Raw genomic sequence first — 23,464 nt, forward strand, 5'->3', positions numbered from 1 at the left:
AGTGGGTAATGCAGGTTGGGTTGTGGGTGGGTTGAGATAAATCCGGAAGTTGAGGTTTGGAGCAGTTAACTACTTGCGAGGAAAGCTAGGACTTTGCTACTTCATCTAAAACCGCCATGTGCTTAGTTTTCACCTTGGTATCCTAGGTTTTTTTTTTTTTTTATTATTATTTTTAATTTTAATGCTTTTAAAAATATTCTCTATTTAAATATATACAATTAGGCATTATTTTGGTATAAATCCCAAATCTAAAACTCTTGGATATAAAAAGAAAATATAATCCAATGATGAATTTATCAAAATTCACATTGAATAGAAAAAATATTAAATGGAGTTGTAAAATTCACATTCGACTAAATTTTTAGCCAAACTTTTTGTGATCTAACATTCTTGATCTTAAATTGTTTTTACTTTTTTGAGTTGATTATTCAGGATTAATTGTTCTTGTTTTTGGCATTTTTGGCAAGTCCTAATTTATTTATTTATTTTAAATCCCAAACTTGCAGGATGGTCTTTATTTATTTTTTATATTTCTTTTTATCCAATTTTTAATTTTTTTTTTCTATTTGTTGTAACAATTCAATTAGGAGGCATACCCTAACAAGTAACACCATGGAATTTTTCTAACATCTAAAATTCATACAACAAATGTTTTTGGTTAAATTTATGGTTTACAGAGAAGTTAAGCAAAAATAGTAAAATTAAATAACAAAAAGCTAACTAATGAAATCTATATAGTTAGGAATACAAGAATATTCATTTATCTTAGACTATAATCTCAATGTTATAGTTAGTGATTTGTCCATTTTATTTCCGTTTGTGTTGAAATTGTCAAAATTGCAAATATTCTAGACAAGGTTTTTTTTATTAAAAAAAAAATTATTATGCCAATTAATTTCTAGCCAAGTTCGTTCAAAACAAATATTGTCCTTAGGTATAGAAGATTCTCGATTCTCAAAAAAAAAAAAAAAAAAAAAAAAAAAAGGTATAGAAAATTCTCTATTTTTATTTGAGCGAGGATGCATTTATGGTGTCCAAACCTGAATTTTCAGTCCACATTATTTGCAATTTATAATAATAATTAACAAAAATATACCTTACATTATATGTTCCCGAATTCTTAGAGCTCTGAGGATTTTCCCTTTATATGTCCAAATTCAAAATTTTTTTGGCATCACATTTTTTATTTATTTATTTATTTTTTTGATAGAAGACATCAAATTTGATATCAATATCATTAAAATTATGAATCTATTTGTACAAATAATACATTTTTATGTGAAAAATGTAAAAATTTTAAATAATTAAGGATTCTAGATAATTCAATTAGTAAATAACAATATTAAGTTGCAAAAGTTATATTGTTGTAAAGGTATCGACGATTTTTTCAAACTTAAAAATATAACCATTGACTAGGTCTCCCTTTTCATACCAAACAAAGGAAGAGAGAAAACATAGGAGTCAAAAAGGGAGAGGTTTGAGGTCTGTGTTCTTCCACTCTATCGTCTCTACATTTATCTATCCCATATATGTATATTCCAAGTACTTTCTTCTTTTTCTCATTTTATTGCCAGAATTACTAGGAATTAAACTCTTGAATTCAATCAAACAAACTTCAAAATGGCAACAATTACTGAGACCGATGGAAAACATGTAGAGAAAAATTTATCTAAGGATGTTGAAAACAAAGATGTCACAGTGGCAAATGTGAAAGTTGTAGAAGAAAATGGAGAACCAAAGAAAGAGGATGTGCATGAAAACGATGGAGTGGTGACTGAGAATACAAAGAATGTAGCTGAAGAAATGAAAGAGGTGGTGAAGAAGGAGGAAAATGGAGCTGAAAAGGGTGATGTTTCACCATCTCCTAATGTTGAGAGGAGTTCTTCTAAGAAAGAGAGCAACTTCCTCTCTCATTTGAGAGTGCATGAGAAGAAGGCTTTGGTCAAGCTGAGAATGAAGATTGAGGAAGTTATTCGTGGGAAGGCAGGGACTGAGAATACGAAGAAAGATTATGAAAGATTGGAGAAGACAGATGAAGCTGAAAAAAAAGCTGTTTCATCACCACCTCCTACAATTGAGACGAGTTCTTCATTCAGAGAAGAGAGCAACTTCTCTTCTGATTTGAAAGAGAGTGAGAAGAATGCATTGTCTCAGCTGAGAATGAAGGTTGAGGAAGCAATTCATGGGAATACTTTATTGAAGGGGAAGAAAGAGAAAATTGAATCACAAGCAAATGCAACATCATTGGAAAAAGAGAGCAAAGATAAAGAGAAACAAGAAGAAGAGAGTGACAATAATGTTAAAGAAGAAAAAGCTGAGAACAATGATGCCAAAGAGAGCAAAGAGTCAAAGCAAGATACTGAAGAAAAGAAGAAACTCACAGAAGAGGCCGCAAAGGAAAGCACCCATGTGGCTGTTGAGGAAGAAAAGGTTATTGTTGACGAGGATATTGCTCTTTGGGGTGTACCATTATTGCCTAGCAAAGCAGACACTGCCACTGATGTAATACTATTGAAGTTCTTGAGGGCTAGAGAGTTCAAGGTCAATGAGGCATTTGAAATGTTAAGGAATACACTTCAGTGGAGGAAGGAAAACAATATCGATTCGATCTTGAATGAGAATTTTGACGATGATTTTGAATCCCTTGCTTACATTAATGGTGTGGATCGCCAAGGCCACCCAGTGTGCTACAACAATTTTGGGTTGCTTGGAGATAATGAGATGTACAACAAGATACTTGGGACCCAAGAAAAGCGTGAAAAGCTTTTGAGGTGGAGGATTCAGCTGATGGAGAAGGGGATTCAGAAGCTTGATTTCAAACCTGGGGGTGTGTGCTCAATGCTCCAAATCATTGATCTTAAGGACTCTCCAGGTCCCTCAAGGAAGGAGTTTAGGCTTGCTGCCAGACAAGTGATTGTGACCCTCCAAGACAACTATCCTGAATTTGCTGCAAAAAATGTAAGGTTTTCTTCACAATCATTAGTTTCATTCATGGTGATTTATGTTTCACAAGTTTCTGAAGTAAATGCTTGTGAAGACCTAACAAGATAATTTGCATGCATTCTTCATAGTTTTGTTTATAATAAATACAATGAGTGATGCTATTGATCTTAAAAATTCTACTGTGTAGATTTTTCAAATTGATATGTCAATTTTTAAACTCTTAAAAAAATAATTAAAAATTTATTTATTATGTTATTGATATAAAACCAATTAAATTAATTGTCACTTCACTTTGTAAGATTTATTCTAGTAAAATTATTAATAAGTTTAGCACTGAATATATACACCTATATATCCATGTATGAATATTTCATTCGTCTCTGTCCTGTTTGAATTGCCATACCTATGTATGCCTGAAGATAAACATGCTCAATTCTTTGGATTTTGCTAGAACTTGTTTATTCATGTATAACCTCACAAATTTTTCTTTGCCAACTATATGTTATTATATTAAACATACACATTTTCTAAAAGTTTTGCAAGAATTTTCAACTTTTTGTTTGACTTCCAAATTCTAACGAGGCCGTTTAAGTTTATCCTCATATTAGTTCTGCTGAGTTACATCTAGATAGTTTGTAATTCTTTTACAAAGCTGAATTTGCATATCTCAATTTACTCTCAATGCTACTAATGATGAACCACTTATCTTTGTCATAGGTATTCATCAATGTCCCTTTCTGGTATTACGCCTTTAGTGCTCTCCTCTCACCCTTCTTAACCCAAAGAACCAGGAGCAAGTTTGTCTTCGCTCGCCCGGCTAGAGTTTCAGAAACCTTATTGAAGTAAGAACCCTACAAGGTCTCTAATATCTAAGCTAACTTAGAGATGGGTCTATTTAGAAATATTGGAATTAACTAAATGCTTCATTGCAGGTACATTGCTGCTGAGGAAGTTTTTGTCCATAATGGTGGGCTTAAGCAGGAAAATGAGTCTGAGTTCTCAGCTGAAGATCCTGTTAGGGAAGTTTTCGTCAAGGCAGGATCAAAAGAAAATATTGAGATCCCAGTATTAGAGGTACACACTGAGACATTTCTCTTTTCTATTTGAAAACCATGAAATATGAATGCCTGAACCTAGCTAATATATTACTAGGTGGAGTAGTGTTTATTACAAACACCTTAATGCACACACTTTTACAAACGACTGAAAAAGAAATTGAAATTCTGACTTGAAATCATAATTGTGCAACAATATTTATCCTACTCTATATCCATTAGATGCACCCAGATTCTCAACTCTACAACATACTTTTGCTCAAGTTAGACAAAGCATTAGAAACAACTTTGTTAGTTTTTTCATAAGATCAATTCTATGACTTAGCAAGTAATTGTCCAACTTTGATAAAGGTTTTTGTTTGGTGGTATTAACAGGCTGGAACTACTTTAATCTGGGACGTGATTATCTTGGGCTGGGAAGTGAATTACAGGGAGGAATTTTTACCAAGCGATGAGGGATCATATGGCCTTATCATTCAAAGAGACAGGAAGCTGGGTGTACAAGAGTCTTCGATTCGCAACTCTTTTAAGAACAAGGAACCAGGAAAAGTTGTGATCATTGTTGAGAATTCATCACTCAAGAAAAAACGTGTTCTCTACCGATACAAGACCAAGAATAGCTCCTCTTGAACTGACTATTCTCGATGAAGTTAAAGTGAAAATACTATGTACTTTATTATCATCACTATTATTATTATTATTTTGCTTCGTTTAGTATATTTCTCAAAGATGAGATAAGAATATTTGGTATTATGTTTGAGGCTTGATATTGCGACTCTTGTATACTATTTTACATGTATAAAATATATATTATGATGTGATGAAAGGGAGGCTCTTTCTCTAGATTTAACCATCCTAGATCACTAATATACCTCTGTGACAGATCTACCAGTTGAGAATTTTTTATGGCTCCTCAATGTCAAATATGACCAGGGTGTAATATATGTGTATTAGCTACTACATGTGTTTTTTTTATAATAATAAAAAAAAAAAGTCTTGTAAATGAGCATTTTGATTTTTTTATTTTGATTTTGATTTTTTATATATATACTAGGCTTCTGACCTATTTAAGAAACTGGTAGATTGAACATGTAACTTGTGACAGAAAATATTGTTCAAAGAAGTAGAACGACGGTAAAAATCACTAATAAAGGAGAGGAATTATCTCGTAAGATAGGACACTACAAAAATGAATTCCAAGATCCTAGCTATAATGTATGAAAATATTAAGAAGTAAATTAAGATGAGAGAGGGGAAAAAAAATAATATAAACCCTTATTCTGATTGGGTTTTAAGTTTTAACAGCTTACATCTATAATCTATAATGGAATTCATCTATAATCTATAATGGAATTGACTATATCTCTACTAATTTGGCTATTATATAAGACCTGTTATAGTAACTAGTCTTATCACATGTGTTTTGTGCGTGCGATTTTTTTTTGTCATAGTTTTTCATTCATTTCAATTTAAGGTTTACACGTTTTCTCATTAATACTACGTATTTAGAATTTATAAGTAGATAAAGCAATTTGAAAATCAACAAGAGAGTGACCCTATTTTTTAGGCAATGTTTTAGTAGAAGTTAAAATTTTATTTTTACCAGATTATCAATTAGTTTTGTCTTCACTTAAACATAGAGATATAAGAGCTTTTTTTAACCAAAAAAATAAGGATCCTAAAAAGGGGAAGCCCCTTGAATAGTAGTATAGATAAACCAACAATTATGTTTAGGTTTTCCAAATACCATCCGAACAAGACAAATTTAGGCTTTGTTTAGTTGGGGATGGAAAAGTTGGAGGATAGCATTCTACTAAGTTTGAGGAGAAAACACTAAGCCCCACCAGTTTTCCTTAAAATATGGTTGTCAACCTAAAAATACAGATTTTACAATCTCCTTCTTTGGCAATTCATAACAAAACCACAATATATTAAATCATAATAAAAACCACATCGGAGGTTGATTGGCCAAAGAATTGGTTTACTAGTTTAATCATCATTTGCTGAATTGTAGGTTTATTAATTAATTAAATAATATATTTTTATAATTATAAAAAGAAAAAAAAATGCTCCATTTAGGTAAATTAATAAATTATAACAATAACAAATTACATCATATGACATAAAGTTAGAGAATAAAAAATAAAAAATAAACACATCATTCACATAAATCATCCAATAACCAAGTTATGTAGTTCAAAAGTCTTGAAATAACATATCTCATAGAAAATCAAAATAAATTTTTAGCTTAATCATTAAACCCTAGAGATTACACATATATAAGATGTTGGACTCTTTTAGCTTAATCATCTAACTTTTTAGTCTGATAAATTTTGACTTTTTTAGTGTAGAAGTTCTTCTATTTTTGTCTCTCTATTTTTTTTTTTTTTTTTTTTAAGTTCATCACTTTATCACTTGCATATATAATTTTATCAATATCTCTTTATCTCTTTAGGTCTCAAACTCTCATCACTATCTCTTATTGTCTTTAATCTCAACTCTCATCCCATGGCAGTTATTGACTTTTACCTTATCTATTTAGTATTTTAGTCTTTAATGTTTATCACTTTGTCTTTATCAAATTATCATTTAATCTTCAGTAGTTTAGTAAATACACACGCTTTTTTTTTTATCCACAAGTTAAAAAGATTAACTCGTGCAATAGGTTTGATAATGGGTTTTGCATATTCAGTATTTTACACTGAACCATTCCAAATAATGCTTTGGTTCACATTTTAACTGGTGGTTTGGTACGGTTTTTATAATTATGCATTAATGACTTAAATACACCAAAAAAAAAAAAAATACACATTTTTAAAATTAACCCAACAAAACACCCCAAAATATTATTTTCTCTCTATCTCTCCCCACTAAAATGTAAAATCCACGCAATCAAATCAACCCTTAAGCTTTCTCACTTGTTTAGTCCAAGCAAAAAAAAAAAAAAAATATATATATATATATATATATATATATATATGAAAAATGATATGTCCATAACATTTTCACAATAAATCTTAAGTGACAAGTTGTTATTAGTTGTTATTATTGGGACAAAAAAGTAATCTTAGTTAGGTTCAAATTTGAACCAATAACAACTAACTATCTACGATTTGTTATAAAAATGTTGTGAAAGCACCCCTCATATATATATATATATATATATAGACGCTACATGGTTCCGAATATATAATTAACATCGCAGTTCCTGACCATAGGATCGCGTGGCCTAATGGATAAGGCGCTCGCCTCCGGAGCGGGAGATTGTGGGTTCGAGTCCCATCGCGATCGAATTATTTGTTTTCCACTTTTCGTCTTTTGTTCAGTGTCAATTACGGACTCCTCCTTTTCCATCTAGGAAAGCCCAACCCAACCACTGATTCTTTATAATAACTTAATAAAATCATGAGATTGGTTTTGTTCTTATTTGCTAAAATAGTTTACTATTAATTTCCTAATTGCTATTCACATTTTTATCAAATATTATATCTTCAGATGTCAAAGATTCAACTATTTGTAGAGAAAAGAAATGTGTAACAATATCTATTTGAAGCTATTGTCATGTAGTATTAGAGTCATTATTTTATTTTTATTATTCATAACCAGTCTCTATAAATAAGTTATTATATAAAATAATTTTGCTAGCCTTACAAAAGTACCACATAGAGTATTTCATCTCATACCCTACGCAATAAATTTCATAACATCGAAAACGTTGTGTGCGTAATGCAAAACAAAACATAAGAAAATTTTGGTACACTGTTGGTAATTTTCCTAGAGTTGATTAGTCTTAATCAGGATGTTATCATGATTAATAAGAGTTTACTACTTAACCAAGGTCCTGATTGGCCGACTAGGAGTTGGCATCACTATTTGGGTCGTGACAATTTTAGTTTCTTACTTGAAGATGAAGTTTTTCACTTCAATAATTTATTTAGATAGAGGGCAAGACTTCCGTCCAGTGCATTGGACAAGATACGAGATCGATACATGACATGTCCATGTCATGTCTAATGCTCTAATGCATTGAATACAAGCCAAGCCTTTGAATTGACTAAAAGAAAAAAAAATATATATATTCTATTTAAATGACTTGAATAGAATATGAAATGATAACTCTTTCCTATTGATGAAATTTTATGAATAAATTTGAGCATTGTAAATAAATGGATTTGAAATGAGCAGATGTAATATATTATTTCAAAACAATATTGTTACAAGTCTTTGTTTGAAAAAAAAATAAAAAAAATCTCCAAAACTCAAATTATTATGTGTCATTAAGGGTCTATTTGGATATAGCTTATTTTTGCTGAAATTGAAAACTGAAACTGAAAACACTATAGCGAAATAATTTTTAAATGTATAAAAAGTGTTGTAGGACCCATGTTTAATGAAAAAGTTGTTGAAAAGTGTAATTTGTGAGACCCGTGAACAGTACACGGATACACTGTTCGCAGTTGACTTGTCAACAATTGCAGGCTGGAGATAAAAAAAAAAAAAAAAAAAAAAAACGCGAAACGCAACCGTTGACGTGGAATCCAAACACATACTAAATTTATATCTAGCTATTTAACTCTTTTTTTTGTGTAGATAATTCGATAATTGGGAGAGGGATTTGAACCTAAATGTCTCCCTTAAAAACGTGAGAGATGCCAACCAGTTGAGTTATAAGGCTTTTGACATATCTAGCTATTTAACTAGAAATTGTTTTTCAAATCCATTAGATTTTAAATGCATCCCAAGTGCACTTAACATCCATTGACTAAGAAAGATTTACATGTTGACCAATATTTCAAGTTGATATGAAGTTATTATAAAGTGAAGAAAATATCAGGGATGAGAGAAGCATTGTGATTCAATCGATTGTATAATATTTACATAAAATAAGAATGAGAGCCTGTAGGAAATGGTTAAGTACAAAAATCCTTACAACTGGGAAAACAAAATGACTCATCTTTTGAATAAGAGAACAAGTATGGGAGCCCATGGTCGGTTTAACATCTGGAACTTGCAGCAGACCCAATCGTTAACTGGCAATTTAGAAGCAAAAGTGTGTACAGTCTCAGATTCTGCCCTGGATAGCAAAACCCAATATATATCTATTAATGCATATTCAACCATTAACATTCTAAGAAGTTCATAAGCACCAAAGTCCCTTATTGGAGGGGAAAAAGAAGGAAAAATTGCCTAAATAATAAACAACATCAAATATTTTAATCATTATACATTTATATGGCTCATGTGGAGAGAACCTATGATAGGATAATACCGAATCAATCTTCATGTAACCTCACTCATTTTACCTATATATTGATTGAAGTTTATAACAGTGAAACTTTCACCAAAATCTTACTGCTCTAAGGGACCTTAAATAGAAAGGCAAGCCACTATAAGTTGGAACTTGGAAGGTTGAGGATGGAGTGCCAGAAATTTGTTTCTTTGGAATTCGTGCTTAAACTTAATTTGGCTAATAAAAAGAAGGCAAAAAAAAAAAGTAACTTTGAATTGTTCATTCTGCTAATTGGGAGCAAAATTACGCATGAGCTTTAAAATTTGGCCTTGACTGACCACATTAGCATGTTACAAGCTTCAGTCAACCAGGTTATGATAGGTGAGCCAGATAAAGCACAGATCATTCATTGAAAACTAGCATAGTGAGCAAAAGAAAATTAATAACCATAAGAATCAACAAGAGAAGAAGTATCACCAGCCGCCAGGATGCCCCACATAAACCACCAAGCTGATAAGCCCTCCTGGCATTAGGATTCCCTTTGCAGCTTCCAGTGCAAGTAGTGTTGTTTCTGGCTTTGTAATTATTTTTTTGTCACCACCAGGAAGGTAACCTAAATTGAATGCAACAAGCCTAAAAGCACCCAGGTCATCAATTTTTTCCTGGTCAGAATGCATGTGTTGTGGTTCTTGATAAAATACAGCAATACGATTTACAATATTTCCTGATTTTATATGAATCCATAAAAGGTTACAAAATAATTATAATAACTAAAATTAAATATAATAGCATAAATACAAAAATGGAACCAATTTTATCTTCTCCTTGCTTGTAGAATAGATACCATAGTTTTCTTTTTTCATTTTTTTTTTTTTATAGGAAATAGATAACACAGTTAATTGCTATAGATGATTGGATGTCTTCTTTCTAGATAATTTTTCAACTACATGATCATAAATGCAGTCACTATTTATTTATTTAATATTTCCCAGTTGATGTAAATATTTGCACTGCAAACACGGAATTAAATGACCAAGTGAACATGCTATATATATATATATATATATATCAGCGACGCTATTTGTGGCAGCTACTCATGTGCTAGTTGTACCAATATTTATACCATGTTATAGCATTTTTATGTGTTCCCTACAAATCTTGGTTCTAAGCACTGTCTTAAGAGCTTGGATGTGAAAAGTTCATCTACTGAAGCATAAAAGTATCTTGCAGACCTCCACTATGAGTTGGATCAGAAAAGAATAAAAAGGAAAGCTAAGAAGATGTGCTGGGGAAAAGGAGGGGGGAAAAAAGGAACTAGCATGTTTACTCACTAATATAAAAATACCCATTTTGGAACACTGCCTTTAAAACAAAGCAAAAGTGCTATGGACTGTAAACACATGGTGTGTGTGTGTGTGTGTGTATATTGAAGCATCAGCCATTAATTTCCCTTTAATAACTCCATAACTCTTCAATTTTGAGAAGCCACCTCTAAAGCCTAATGATGCAAGTGAGATGGCCTGAAGTTTGAAACCATAAGTAAATTCTTCTCCCTCATATTGTTTCAATAAACGTGTCTACTAAAGTTGGAGTATCTCATATTTTCAAATAATTGAGTATTCGTTTGAGGTCCTTATGAAAGTAAAGATTGTAACAAAGTTTCAGTCGGAAAAGGTAAAAGCAAACAGAAAGTAAATTTGTATTTAATCAATTGGAAAACTTAATAATTCACATCATTTCATTGCTTATAAACACAGAACATTTAAATAAATATTGTAAGAAACTTGAGTCATAGTAAGTACCTCACAGAGGCCTCTGGAACAACTTTGTCCATTTTACTGTGGCACATGGGCAAGAGTTTAACAAGCTCTTTCTGCACATATTTGCAACCCATAAGCAATTGCACTACAACTTAAAAATTACAAATACAATTACTTTTTGATAAGTACTAAAAATATACATGTCTCCAATTCCTAAAGACCAGTAAACTATATCATATGGTATAAATGGTGCAATTATGATACATTTAGCAACAGTTAAACAGTTTGATCAACAATATGTATGTAAGCTTTGTTGTTCATAATTACATATTTGACACATGAGATGCATAAATAAATAAAAAGAAATCTCAAATAAACAATTCTAAGTTCTAGATTAGATATCTAAGTAGTCCCTCAGGGTCATCTGATGAAATAGGAACAATATAAATTAGATATTTAAAGAGAATTTCACCATGTTTACATCTATATTAGCAATTCCACTATTTTTTCCCCTCTTTTTGGATATCTAAAAACCTTATCTTCAATTTCCTACTCAACTAGAAAGGGTTCACATTTCACAACTCTTACCTGATCTGATATTGAGGGAGATGACAAGTGAAAATAAAAAGGTGACACAAAGGCCAAATTCTAGTCTTGTTCTCCAGTGAACTCCACAATTAAAAATAAAAGGGAGATCAAGGCCAACCAGTACTGTTATGACACCATCTCTTTTTTTATAAGTAAATAAGTATTTTATTAAACAAGACTACTTTGTGTACATGAAAGTGAACACAAAGAAGTCTCAAGGATTAGAAAGGTCATGCACAGAAAGACAATTATTCTAAAAACTCAAGAATGGAGTTACTATGAGTAAAGCCCCACACATGAGATCAATCAAACAACGATCTAGCAAATAGCTCTATCAATTTTATCCATGAAATTTTTTATATCCTCAAATGTATGACGATTTAGTTCCCAGCACAAAGTCCACATCAAATATAACGGAACCAGACAGGAGTCAGGGTGGGGGGGGGTGGGAGGGGAGTGGTTGCTAAGTTCCACATCTCTGATTAAACTCAAGTAGAACAGTTGCAGGAGTCAGGAGGCTGTTAAAAAATTCTTAGAGCTCCCAAGACAGGCAATTTTATCCTTTTATCAGAGAATTTACTTCCCACCAAATGGCTATTGACAAATGAAATTATACAAATAAGGAATTTTAATATATCCAATCGATATTTAGTAGAATAATATATCTAGTCAGCATACTACATCAGGCCTTGTAACAGAACATGCAGTCTTCCAACATGTGAACTAAGGTTCAACACATAAAAGAACAGATCTTGGTAATCTCCTTCATTACTAAATATACTGAATGCCTCATCAACAAGAAAATCGACATTCTAAAAACACTGAAAGTAAGTTTAGTGGCCCATCAGAGCATTATTACGTTTGGTATCTCCTTCAGGTACAGGTAATAAAATTGACTTCTGCGATTATTCACCAAAAACAAGCTGCATACATACATACATACTTAGCACACTAAATGATGCTTATGTGCTATGGAATCAGAAAAATTCCAGCTCTGGCACTCATACACTATGGTCTATGGATTAACATTAGACAGTGGTAGTAATGTAATTTAGAACTGAAGTTCCATATATGTTAACTGAAAACAAATTACTTCCAAAAAGTAAAAAATGTTGTGAGATAATGGCACCTCGTTTGGATTAAGTGACTCTTCTAGCAAAGAAGAAGCACTTTCTAAAGCATCATTCTGAATATCCATTGCATAAACACATCCCCTGGCTGATTCATCAGCGACCATTTTGACCATTGCTAAAGTATCATAACCATTGCCACAAGTGGCATCAATGACCGTATCCCCTTTCTGGACAACATGTTTCCAAACCCTGGTAAACATAGGCAATAGAAAATATTTGATGCCTGGTCACAATTGCCTGAAATAATATGCAAAATGCAAATGTAAATGCCCCAATCTAGAAATGGCACAGAACAAATTGGACAATATTTAATTCAGTTATCAGTCACAAACAAATATTGCTCACAGACTAAATATCAATGGGGTTTTTTAATAGGTCAAGCCCGAGCCCGAGCCCAACTTGAAAATGGCTCATCAGGAGCCTATAGAAGCTCATTTTAAACAGAGTCAAACAAAGTCCATAAAACAAGCTCATTTCATGGACCCACCAAAGCACAAGCAGCATTCAGCTCATAAACTTAAGTATAAAGACATTTTAATTGCAAAAGAGCTCTGCAATCATCTGTGCCAGTGTACAAAAAGACATTTTAAAGTTCACCACTAAATCTAGAATGTGGTATTATTTCCTAGAAAGGAGCAGTTAGTCATAAATGACGGCATGACCAGGTGCAACTTAATCTCCTTGTAAAGGATGAGCAAATCACTTGCAAGATAGGAAGTGAAGTAAGCATGGAATATGCATGGCAAGCATCTCATCATTGAGTATGCCAATAATTATTCAACGAAAGATATATTGGAACCATAAAAATGGCTTCCATGAATTGTTGATTAACAGAAAGATAAGATACTTGTAGAGAGTAAGCCAACAAACCTAATGCTCCTATTTATGCTTACATGAAACAAAAATTCATTAAAAACTTTATACACACATGCACATGCAAGCACACACAACCCCAAAAGCTAAAACGCACATCAGGTGCTTTGCATTCAATTTCGTACAGAAAAGAGATTCTTACAGAAGGTTGGTATTTATCATTGTAAAAATTTTATTTTCTCCGGTATTTATAGTGCACTTATATATTTATTTCAGTTTGTTGTCTTCTATAGGGTTTCAACTATAATGCTAATAATTAATCAATTTTCGCAATTTTGCACTTAGTCAATAAAGGTTTGGTATTTTGAACATCAAAAATATAACTTTACCACATTGGTCAATGTAATTCTCTTACCATGACATATAATATCCCATGAAGTGATAATATATTAACATGAGCTCAACCATTAAGAATGTCACCACTATTTATATCCAACAGAACAATTGACTAAGCATCACAAAAGAAAGTCTTTTAACCATAGATTGTTGTGGCCAAAGTCATTACACTGTAGCAGTAAAGAACCCATTTCAATTTTTCCAAAAAAAAAAAAAAAATGTCATATAAGTTTCAAATCAACTACAAATTTATCAAAACTGATAAGGGTTTTTATTTATTTAATTATTTTTTTGAGTAAAGAATCAAAACAGAAAAACAAATATACAACTAAATAAAAATCAATATTTCAAGAAATCCAGTGTATAAGTACTTACAAGTGAGCAACTTCTGTTGCCTTCTTCTTCCCAAATACATAGCTCCCAAGAACTTCCTCCATTCCTACATCACAGCATTCACATTACAACTTCTATATGGCTACAGTTTTATAACAATTACTCATCTTTTTACCCAAAAAAATTACCAAACTTACTACAAAACCCAGATTTTATAAGTACAGTTTCATGCAAAAATCCATCAAAATAGAAGCAAATATTGAATTTTAGCACAAAACCCAAATGGCCAACCACCATTAATATTCTGTTTTGTCCTTGAAAAATTGAAACACAAAAAAAAAAAAAAAAAACCATTTTTGTCATATTTGAAAAATTCTTCTCCATTAGAGTCACTATCACAAAACACAGAAGGAAGTGAAAGAGGGAAATAGGGTACCAGAAAGAGGAGAATCATGTGGAGTATGATTTTGAGTAGAGGTGAGTCCATTCGGCTCAATGGGCCGCTTCGCACAGAAGCAGAGGTTTCTGGTGCTACTCTGCGAAACGTTTCTTCGCGAAGAAAGCGAGAGTTTCTCCACGAAACCAATAAAGGGTTTCGAAATTACAAGCGAATGTGAACAACAAAGTCTAAGCGATAACATATCTCTCTCTGTGTCTGTGACAGAGTCTACTACTTTAGAGTCTTAGACTGACAAAGCGATAATTTGAAGCTCATATGGCGCGTTTCGACTTTGACCGCGTTTTTTTTTTTTTTTTTACGTAATTATGGTCCAAATTCAAAACATAAAAAAATAATAATAATAAAAAAAATAAAATCAAAATCAAAACATATATAACTATATATACCCCACTATACTATTTTGGTTCCTAAACTTTATTAAAAATTTATTTTTTAGCTTTAAATTTTTGGAAGTATATTTTTTGGCTCTAAACTATTGAAAATGTTTTATTTCTAAACTTAAAACTAAAAAAAAAAAAAAATATCACTAAACTATTTAAAAAAATGTTCTTTTTTTTTCATTTATATTTTTGTCCCTAAACTATAAAAAATCTATTTACAAAACTTAGAGATGAAAAATGAACTTTCTAAAGTTTGGAAATGAAAAATAAACTTTTGGTAAAATTTAAGGATTAAAATAGTATTTTAGTTTATATGAAAATGATTATCCACTACTCATATTCGACCAATTCATCAAGCATTCCTAATAAGTTGAAACTATTTCTAAAAAAAAACTTTTTTATTTTTTGTTTTTTTAAAAACGAAAAACACTCACTCACACACAATGAAGATGAAATGAGGTTCTAACACATGCACAAATATTTGAGTGAACACATTGCTCATAGTATGTTTCACAGTTGTCGAGGTGATAAAGGTTTTAATAGCAAACAATGGACAAAATTGGCCTCTGCCCTTTTCGGGCAAAATAAGTAGCATTCTACTCTCTTTTCCAAACTAATTAGAGAAATGTCTCTCTTTTGAAACTCAATTTTTTCAAAATCGAGTTTAAAAAAAAAAAAATATTAGAGTCCTATAGTGGCGTTTTAAGGAGCCTATAGTGACGTTTTAAGGACCTATAATGTTGTTTTGTAACTCGAGCTCCATGAACTCGAATTCTATGCTAGTTTTTTACCTATAACTCAAGTTCATGGAGCTCGAGTTACAAAACGTCACTATATATCCTTAAAAACGTCACTATATGACTTAACTTGATTTTGAGAAAGTTGAGTTTCAAAAGAGGGGCATTTCCCTAATTAGTTTGGAAAAGGGGATAAAATGCTACTTATTTTGCCCGAAAAGGGCAGAAGCCAATTTTGTCCAGCAAACAATAAACTAGTGCCAATAAGCTCACATAAGATTCAATAATAATTTACCAACTCAATTGTTGTAAACCAATATTTTGTGCCTAATATTAGAGACATTGCTCACATTCTTTTAGAGGTATGAGTGATTTCTATAATAATAATAAAAAGTTTTGAAATCAAAATGTTTCAACTTTCAACCTACAGTTTGATTTGATTGTGAAGAATTTTATGGCATAGTGTTTATACGTTTTTCAATTCGAAAAATCTAAAGTTTCAAAATTTTAATCTGTACAGTTTCAAAGGGTAAATGAAAACAAGATTAAGGTTATAAACATTTCAAAATTTCATAAACTAATTTTTAAGATAGGATAGTATTTCAAATCTATTGCATCCATTCTATAATAATTGTTATTTATCTTTAAGCCAAGACATCAATTGGATTTTAGAACCATATATCTTTTATTCAACAACAAAATATTTTATCGGTTGAGTTAGCTAGAACCTACAAAATATTTTACTAGTTGGATGTGCATTATTGCGGCTGAATTGAATTCTAGGTAACATGTTATCTTTTTGCAGATGCATCCATAATGAAGGATGAATGTACACATGTATACTTTGTAGGCAAAGGTTGCAAGCGAAATCTGGTGTGACATTTGGGCACATTCACAAGGTAATCTTCTTTGAGATTACTATTTTAGCTTTATATATAATGGAAGACAATATCAATACTTCTAAAATTTTCAATTTTCAAGATATCATCCACTTCCAATGAACTGTGACTTGTCATTCATGAAGTAATAATGATCTCCTAATAAGAAATAAATTTTAAAATCAGAACTGGAGAGATGTAAACCAACTTTGAACTTATAGATTAATCCATTCCTATTCAAGAATAATAGTAGCATAAGTACAGTGATGATCTTTTTTATTTTTTCTTTTTTTGTTTCAAGTGGTAATTAGTTTAAGCTTGGACATTTTTTACAGGGAGTCGAGCTTCAGAATAATAGAATTGTCAGATTGAGAAATGAAGACATTAAAAAATGATTACAACATAATAAGTTTTACTTGGTTTTTGATTTAAATCACACACTGCTAACTTCTACTGAGCATAGAGATATGACATTAGAAGAAGAAAATTTAAAGAGCCAAATAGATTCTTTGCAAGGTATTTTTGTCACCTTTATATTTGATTATTCTTTGGAAGTGTACTTAGCATTTCTTATATCAATGTTTTCAGGAACCATGGTGACATTGCTGCTCTGTTTGTATGATGATCTCTAATAAGCTTGACTAGATACTATTGTAATGTCATCATGTTGTAGAACTTTTAGAAGTCAACATGAATGATTACTGTTTGGTTCTGAATCTGTTGATGGAAGTTTTATTGGGGTGCTTTCTATTTGTCAATAGAATGTTCAGATTTCAAACCCAAAGTAGGTAAAACTTCCAAAGAAATGAAAAGGATATAGTTTATTGCTTATGCAGTCTTATGTTGTTAAATCACCATAACCATGAATCACCCGCAGGTTTTAAGGAATTTGTTGGCGGAATATTTTGATTTTCCTGCAGAATATTGTGGCCCTTGAAGCACTGCCCTTTCCTATTCACTTGCTGCACTTTTTTTTTTTTTTTTTGGGCCTATTTTTAAAGAAAGATTAGCAGGATTTATATTCTATGCTTAAGGCAAGCTTAAATACTATTCCGCAAAAAGAAAAAAGAAAAAAAGAGGCAAGCTTAAATACTGTCTTTATTTGTAATATCACAAAAGATCTTTTTTGTTCTGTAAGGCATGAGGCGAACTGTAGGTAAGAAAGTTTTGGTAGTTATAGGGAAAAATTCCTGTCATGGAATGGGATTCATTTTGCACGGATGTGGTAAAAACATAAAGCATTTGGCACCCAACAATTAAAAAGCAAATTAAAAAAAAAAAAAAAAAAAAAGGCTTCTACGCTGCTGGGGTCCTTGTCCCCTATAGGCCTTGTAAACTAATTAGAGAAAATATAAAGGAAATGCTTAGTTACCATCAACTTTATAAGAAAAAGAACTCGCAAATTGATGTAATAATGAATGAAATTAGCCACATGAATAAAATAAAATGCTAGAATTACTATAAATTTTACTACATATTTCTTACAATATGATTGATAGACTTCAAGAGCAAAATAAATGAATGACACAATAACTTTTATTTAATTGATGTCATATCAATTTGTAAGACTTGTACAGTTGTAGCATTGTTAGCATTGCACATAATTAAATGCCTGAATTAGTTTTTGTGATTTATGACAAATTGTTTGTAAGCTTATACAAAAAAGTGATATTAGAGATACTACAAATTTTATTGCACGAGCCTTTAAACCTTTGTAGTAAAATTAATAATAAATTTAGTATTTTCCTATACTTTAAATATAGAGATAGTTATCACTAGAGGTTTTAACTCAATCTAAAGTTTATGAGGTTTAAGGATAACGGGAAGACCATGAACTGGAATGGAGGATAGTTGGTAAGTAATTTTTTCATCTGGAATTGCTTTCTCCCACTTGAATCTTGTCACCACATTATGCATATACACTAGTATTTGTAAACGAGCATACTCCCTTCCGGCGCACATTCGAGGTCCTCCTCCAAATGGTACAAAAGTGTAAGGTGCTGGGCCATTCCCTTCAAATCTTGATGGATCAAATTTCTCAGGATCTGGAAAGTATTTAGGATTTTTGTGTGTCGAATGTACAGTCCAAAATGTCTGCAAAAATATGGATTTAGAACTCTAAGCATTACCATTAAATTATGGATTCAGATCTCATTACACAAAGTATAATTTGGCTTATGTATTGTTAATGAAACATACCTTCCACCCTTTAGGGATAGTAAAACCTTTGTAAGTAAAGTCATGTATAACCTCTCTGAATGCTCCTTGAGCAGGCGATAATAGCCTCATTGACTCACATGCTACATTCCAAGAGTACTTCATCTTTTTAATGTCATCCCAATTCAACAAATCCTTTGGACCTTTGGATCTTGCAATCTCCATTTGCTCTGCTTAACAATATACTCCACTTTTTCATTAGATTAATCTTTCCAAATAGCACCATGTGTCGCTTGTGCGAAGAGCTACATGCAGCATACTAAATAAAGTTTTTGAATTTCTTATTATTAGCTAGTGTATAGCCACTAAAAGATTGGGGCATTATAGTAGATTAACCTCACCCAGCAATTATAAGGCATCTGTGATGAAGTCAAGATTTTTGTTTGGAGGCAAACTATGAATTAAAAAATCCTTAATCACAAACTTAAAACACAAACACAGACACATTGAAACACATACTTTTTGCTTGTTAGAGGTATTAGGTTTATTTGTGTAGGCCCAAGAAGCTCAATACTATTGTAAGCCCATGTATACCTAACCCAAACTATCTCTCCCTATATAAACCCCACTTAAGTAAATTGTGAAATCTAGCATTTGACTATTCACACAAATATTAAATCATATGAGTTATTAAATTATTTAAACAATGAATGTGATGCATTAAATTGGTCATGTGACTTCCTCTAAAAAAGATTGGTCATATGACAAAAATTGGTCATATGACAAAATACATATAAATGATCGTTTGAATTGTCATGTTGTGGGTTTGAGGTACCTCCAATCCCGTTTGAAGGTAAACTCTTATCATTTTTCCGATATACCCTCCGCGTTTGCAAAATTTCAAGATTATCAGGATTAATAATTATCCATAAAATATGTGTTATGAATCGAATAGTAAATAAAATATAATTAGTACAAAATTTAGCACTTATGTTTTTAGAAGATCCACAATGTTTAATCTAAATGTGAAAATATTAATCTAATAAAAAAATTATTGAGTAAAGTAAAATTAACAAAGAGCTACACCAGTGTTACTTCATATATATTTCTGCAATTAATGGTTAAGTGGTAGAGATAGCTAGCCATAGCAATTGTAGATAGCATGTTTAGAAGAAGTACCTTGCAAGACCAGATTGTAAACATGAGGGAACTCTGCTAGATGCTTCAACACGGATGTGATAGCAGAACTAGTGGTATCATGGCTAGCAATAAGTAAGCCCAAAATGTTTCCAGCAATCGCCATCTCGTCCAAAGCTCTACCGTTCTCATCTGATGCAAGGAGTGTATGAGTCAATAAGTCATGAGCAACTGTCCGTTTATTCACTGCTAGCTCTTGCTTCCTCTCTTTGATGAGTGCTAAAATCTCTTGGCGAATAACTTTGCCTCCTTTTAAAGCACGATTGTAGGCTGTACCTGGAATATTTATAGGCACAGACACTGTACCAGCTTTGACAAGGTTAAAGGGATCAGAAAATGTTCTCACATGGTTAGGATCTGTGATACTCATAAACAACCTACAAGCCAATGCAAAGGTATACTTCAATGACAGTGACAAAATCTTGACTTGTTTGTAAGGACACCAATCTGTCTCCAAGTGTTCCTTTGCCATGGAGTCCATGATAGGTATGAAATGTTGAAGAGCTTCTGGCTTTAGAAATTCAACCACAAGGCTACGCAATTTAGTAGAATCATTGTTGTCATAGCTTTCTTCAGATTCAAACACTACTTTCTGTATGCTTCGTGGCCACCAAGCAGTGACATATTTTTTCTCGTTGGAGAACAAAAACTTGTTTCCTGAAGCACCACACAACACAGCCAAGTTCTCCCCAAACAGTGAGGTTTGAAAGAGATCCTGAGAGTATTTTCTCATTCTTTCCTTAATGAACATCTCTGGGGTTCCCCTTTGTCCAGCCGTACCAAATTCCAATGTTTCTCCAATGATTGGCCAACCCTTTTTACCAGGTGGTAACTTGGAATGAGTGGACTTTTGTCTAAATATGAGGAAGACAAAGCAGAACGAAATAGAAAGGACCACAATGTGAAGCAGGTTTGGAAGGATATCCATTGCAACTTTAACAATTACACCAATGAGCAAGACTAGAAAATAAGGTGAACAAAGCACTAGAAAGTGTGGTTAGGATGCATATATAGAGGGAGTGGCAAAGCCTAAAATTTTGTCAACGAGGCCAAACCTGCACATATTTTCAAATTTTTGTGAGAATAACACGAATTAGTTGCTTGCATACATTTTCAAAGGTCTATTTGCTTCTATAGAGTGAATGTGCACATGAACATGCTTTGTGAACTACTATAATTTGTGCAGTACTTTGATGAACTTAAGCTATTAGGAAATTGTGAATTAACCATAATAAAGTTTAGGCCCACAAGGGGAAATTTAACATATTAAACGGGAGATAGATAAAAGTCAGCGATTGAACTTAGAATCTCCTGCTCTGATCTGATACCATGTTAAATCACCGATTGTCCTAAAAGTTTAAACTATTAGAAAATTGTGAATTTAATCACTTAACCATAATTGTAACAGAAATTTCACATGGTCAAAACATTTAATGTGGTCATCATAAGTTTAAAAACTTATTTGATACATTAAGGAAAATCAAACTCAGTCAACTAATCTAGTCAGTGGCGGAGGAGACGAGCTAAATGTATTTTCTCTAGAGGATTCGAGCTAAATGTATTATTAAATTTCAGTATCATTAACTCTCAATATCTTTAAATTTTTAAATATAAATGCGTATCACTTTAATTTTTTAGAAAAAAAAAATTTCTAAAGAGATGTATTTATGTATTTTTATAAGCTTATGCTTTAAATACCCCTAAAATGAATGTCTTTTATATGACAAAAAAGTCAACATCAAAAAAAAAAAATTAAAAAAATTTATATATTTTTTTTAAATGAAGGGGCATACCTTTTTTTTTTTTTTTTTTTTTGTCCAATGAAGGGGCATACCTAAAAGTTATCATCTACTTTAAATTTGAAACTTAACACACATTTTGGTAAAAAGATTTTTTTGATTTCTTAAAGCAAGACCAATACTATTTACCAAACAAGTGGACGGTAGAAAACAAAGTAGTCAAACATTAAACATATTTACAGAATTACAGTCCTTTTTTTTTTCTTCAAATCTAACACACAGACCAAAAAAATAGAACCAACCTAAACACAAATCATTCCAAAAACTTAACAAAAAAATAAATAAATTATTAAAGAGTTTACCAGTTATGGTTCCGGTGGCATAATGGTGGTGGTAGGCCGAGCAGACGGCAGTGGGACCCTGAACTTTTTTTCATTCTGCACAACGGTTCTTGAAGTTTTACTGTTTTTAAATTTTATTTGAAGGAAAAGAACCAAAGAAAATCATTACTGGTGTTGATGATAAGAAGAAAAAAAAAAAAAAAAAAAAAAAGAGCTGGGATTTTTCAATGTAATTCAAATAATGAAATCGTTGGATAAGCAAAATAAAAGAAAAGAGAGAGAGAGAGAGAGATTTGGAATGAGTTGGTAGTGTTAAAAGTGATGATATGACATGAGATGTGGGTGGCTATGGAAATGTATGTAAATAGATTTTAAAAAAAAAAAAAAAAAAAAATTCTTGGAACAACTTATTTTAGTAGAGTAGAAACTTTTTCTTGAAGACATAAAAGAAAATGTTGAAAAATAAGTTGAGCGTTTGTTTGGTTCTAGTTTAAATTTAAAAAGTAAATTTTTTTTTTTTAAAAGAGAGTTTCAACTTATGGCGTTTGTTTTTGATAATTGCTTTTTATCATCATACCAAGATACTAATCAGTTTTTGGTGTAGGTGGAGATTGAATCCCAGATCTCTTATACAACCATCAGAGATTTTACCAATTGAGTTAATTAGAACTCACAAAAAAGTAAGTTTATTTATATTACTTTTAGCAAAAAAGTTTTAGTTTAAATAAAAATAAGTCGATTTCAAATTGATTTGAATAGTAAATAATTTAATAAGACTCATAAATAATATTAAAAAATTCAATAAAATACATAAATAATAGTAAAAATAAACTAAAATTACAAATAAACCGAAACCCAAACAAAACGCTTAAAAACAAAAGAGAAATGTTAGGACCACATTATTTCACATAATTTTGATCATAACTTACCATATGATGAGTTGTAAGTGATAACTGTATGGTCTCATATAGACTTATTACTACACATCTATTACTCCCAACTTCTCACGTGCAAAGTTATGGTCAAAATTGTATGAAATTGTGTGATTCAAGTATTGCTCAAAACAAAGAGCCTTGGAACTGAACATGCAGTCTGCCTACATGTGAACCGATGCTGAAAATGTAAAAGAACAGATATAGATATTCTCCTTTCATTATCAAGAACAGTGAATGCCTCGTCAATATTCTCCTTCATTATCCGGTGATGTGATGTATTGATGTGGTGGACGAGAAACGTGTAGCATATCTGTGATGCGAAATGAAGATAGGGTGGGGCTCGTTGGCTCACGAGTCACGTGTAGCATAATTATTTTGGAGAAAAAGTG

General features: G+C 31.7%; 3 protein-coding genes and 1 non-coding gene across 5 annotated transcripts; 2 read left to right on the forward strand and 2 right to left on the reverse strand.

Annotated features, from left to right (window-relative positions):
- The first annotated feature begins 1,620 nt into the window (after positions 1-1,620).
- LOC126724343 (patellin-4-like) lies at positions 1,621-4,628 on the forward strand. Its single transcript, XM_050428924.1, has 4 exons — positions 1,621-2,958; positions 3,661-3,785; positions 3,876-4,017; positions 4,374-4,628. Exons 1-4 carry the CDS (start codon positions 1,621-1,623, stop codon positions 4,626-4,628), a joined length of 1,860 nt encoding a protein of 619 aa, XP_050284881.1.
- Positions 4,629-7,216: 2,588 nt separating this feature from the next.
- TRNAR-CCG (transfer RNA arginine (anticodon CCG)) lies at positions 7,217-7,289 on the forward strand. The gene has a single exon. It is a non-coding gene; the product is annotated as a tRNA-Arg (tRNA).
- A 1,489-nt stretch (positions 7,290-8,778) lies between these two features.
- On the reverse strand, positions 8,779-14,934 carry LOC126720413 (uncharacterized). The gene is made up of 6 exons (XM_050422856.1): positions 14,688-14,934; positions 14,294-14,357; positions 12,706-12,898; positions 11,031-11,101; positions 9,706-9,861; positions 8,779-9,072 (listed from the first exon to the last, which is right to left on the reverse strand). The coding sequence occupies exons 1-6, from the start codon at positions 14,890-14,892 to the stop codon at positions 8,949-8,951; spliced, it is 813 nt and encodes a 270-aa protein (XP_050278813.1). The 5' UTR covers positions 14,893-14,934; the 3' UTR covers positions 8,779-8,948.
- Positions 14,935-18,220: 3,286 nt separating this feature from the next.
- On the reverse strand, positions 18,221-22,440 carry LOC126720417 (beta-amyrin 28-monooxygenase-like). 2 transcript variants are annotated; one of them, XM_050422862.1, is made up of 4 exons: positions 22,162-22,440; positions 20,043-21,020; positions 18,906-19,093; positions 18,221-18,800 (listed from the first exon to the last, which is right to left on the reverse strand). In XM_050422862.1, the coding sequence occupies exons 2-4, from the start codon at positions 20,986-20,988 to the stop codon at positions 18,501-18,503; spliced, it is 1,434 nt and encodes a 477-aa protein (XP_050278819.1). In that variant the 5' UTR covers positions 20,989-21,020; positions 22,162-22,440; the 3' UTR covers positions 18,221-18,500. The 2 variants fall into 2 exon arrangements, with proteins under 2 accessions (XP_050278819.1, XP_050278818.1); XM_050422861.1 differs by having other exon boundaries at positions 20,043-21,115; positions 22,162-22,439.
- Positions 22,441-23,464: the final 1,024 nt, after the last annotated feature.

The sequence above is a fragment of the Quercus robur genome, chromosome 4 (genome assembly GCF_932294415.1).
Source record: "Quercus robur chromosome 4, dhQueRobu3.1, whole genome shotgun sequence".
Classification (NCBI taxonomy): Eukaryota; Viridiplantae; Streptophyta; class Magnoliopsida; order Fagales; family Fagaceae; genus Quercus; species Quercus robur.

What these genes read in the sequence shown, in the direction of transcription:
- LOC126724343 (XM_050428924.1), top strand. Translation starts at nt 1,621, where the DNA reads ATGGCAACAATTACTGAGACCGATGGAAAACATGTAGAGAAAAATTTA. An exon ending in GTTTCAGAAACCTTATTGAA is followed by an intron (nt 3,786 to 3,875) that starts GTAAGAACCCTA and finishes GCTTCATTGCAG; the next exon opens with GTACATTGCTGCTGAGGAAG. An exon ending in TTGAGATCCCAGTATTAGAG is followed by an intron (nt 4,018 to 4,373) that starts GTACACACTGAG and finishes TGGTATTAACAG; the next exon opens with GCTGGAACTACTTTAATCTG.
- LOC126720413 (XM_050422856.1), bottom strand. Translation starts at nt 14,892, where the DNA reads ATGTTATCGCTTAGACTTTGTTGTTCACATTCGCTTGTAATTTCGAAA. An exon ending in AGTCACTTAATCCAAACGAG is followed by an intron (nt 11,102 to 12,705) that starts GTGCCATTATCT and finishes AAATATGTGCAG; the next exon opens with AAAGAGCTTGTTAAACTCTT. An exon ending in GTTCCAGAGGCCTCTGTGAG is followed by an intron (nt 9,862 to 11,030) that starts GTACTTACTATG and finishes GGGTGCTTTTAG; the next exon opens with GCTTGTTGCATTCAATTTAG.
- LOC126720417 (XM_050422862.1), bottom strand. Translation starts at nt 20,988, where the DNA reads ATGGATATCCTTCCAAACCTGCTTCACATTGTGGTCCTTTCTATTTCG. An exon ending in TTACAATCTGGTCTTGCAAG is followed by an intron (nt 19,094 to 20,042) that starts GTACTTCTTCTA and finishes ATTGTTAAGCAG; the next exon opens with AGCAAATGGAGATTGCAAGA. An exon ending in CTATCCCTAAAGGGTGGAAG is followed by an intron (nt 18,801 to 18,905) that starts GTATGTTTCATT and finishes ATATTTTTGCAG; the next exon opens with ACATTTTGGACTGTACATTC.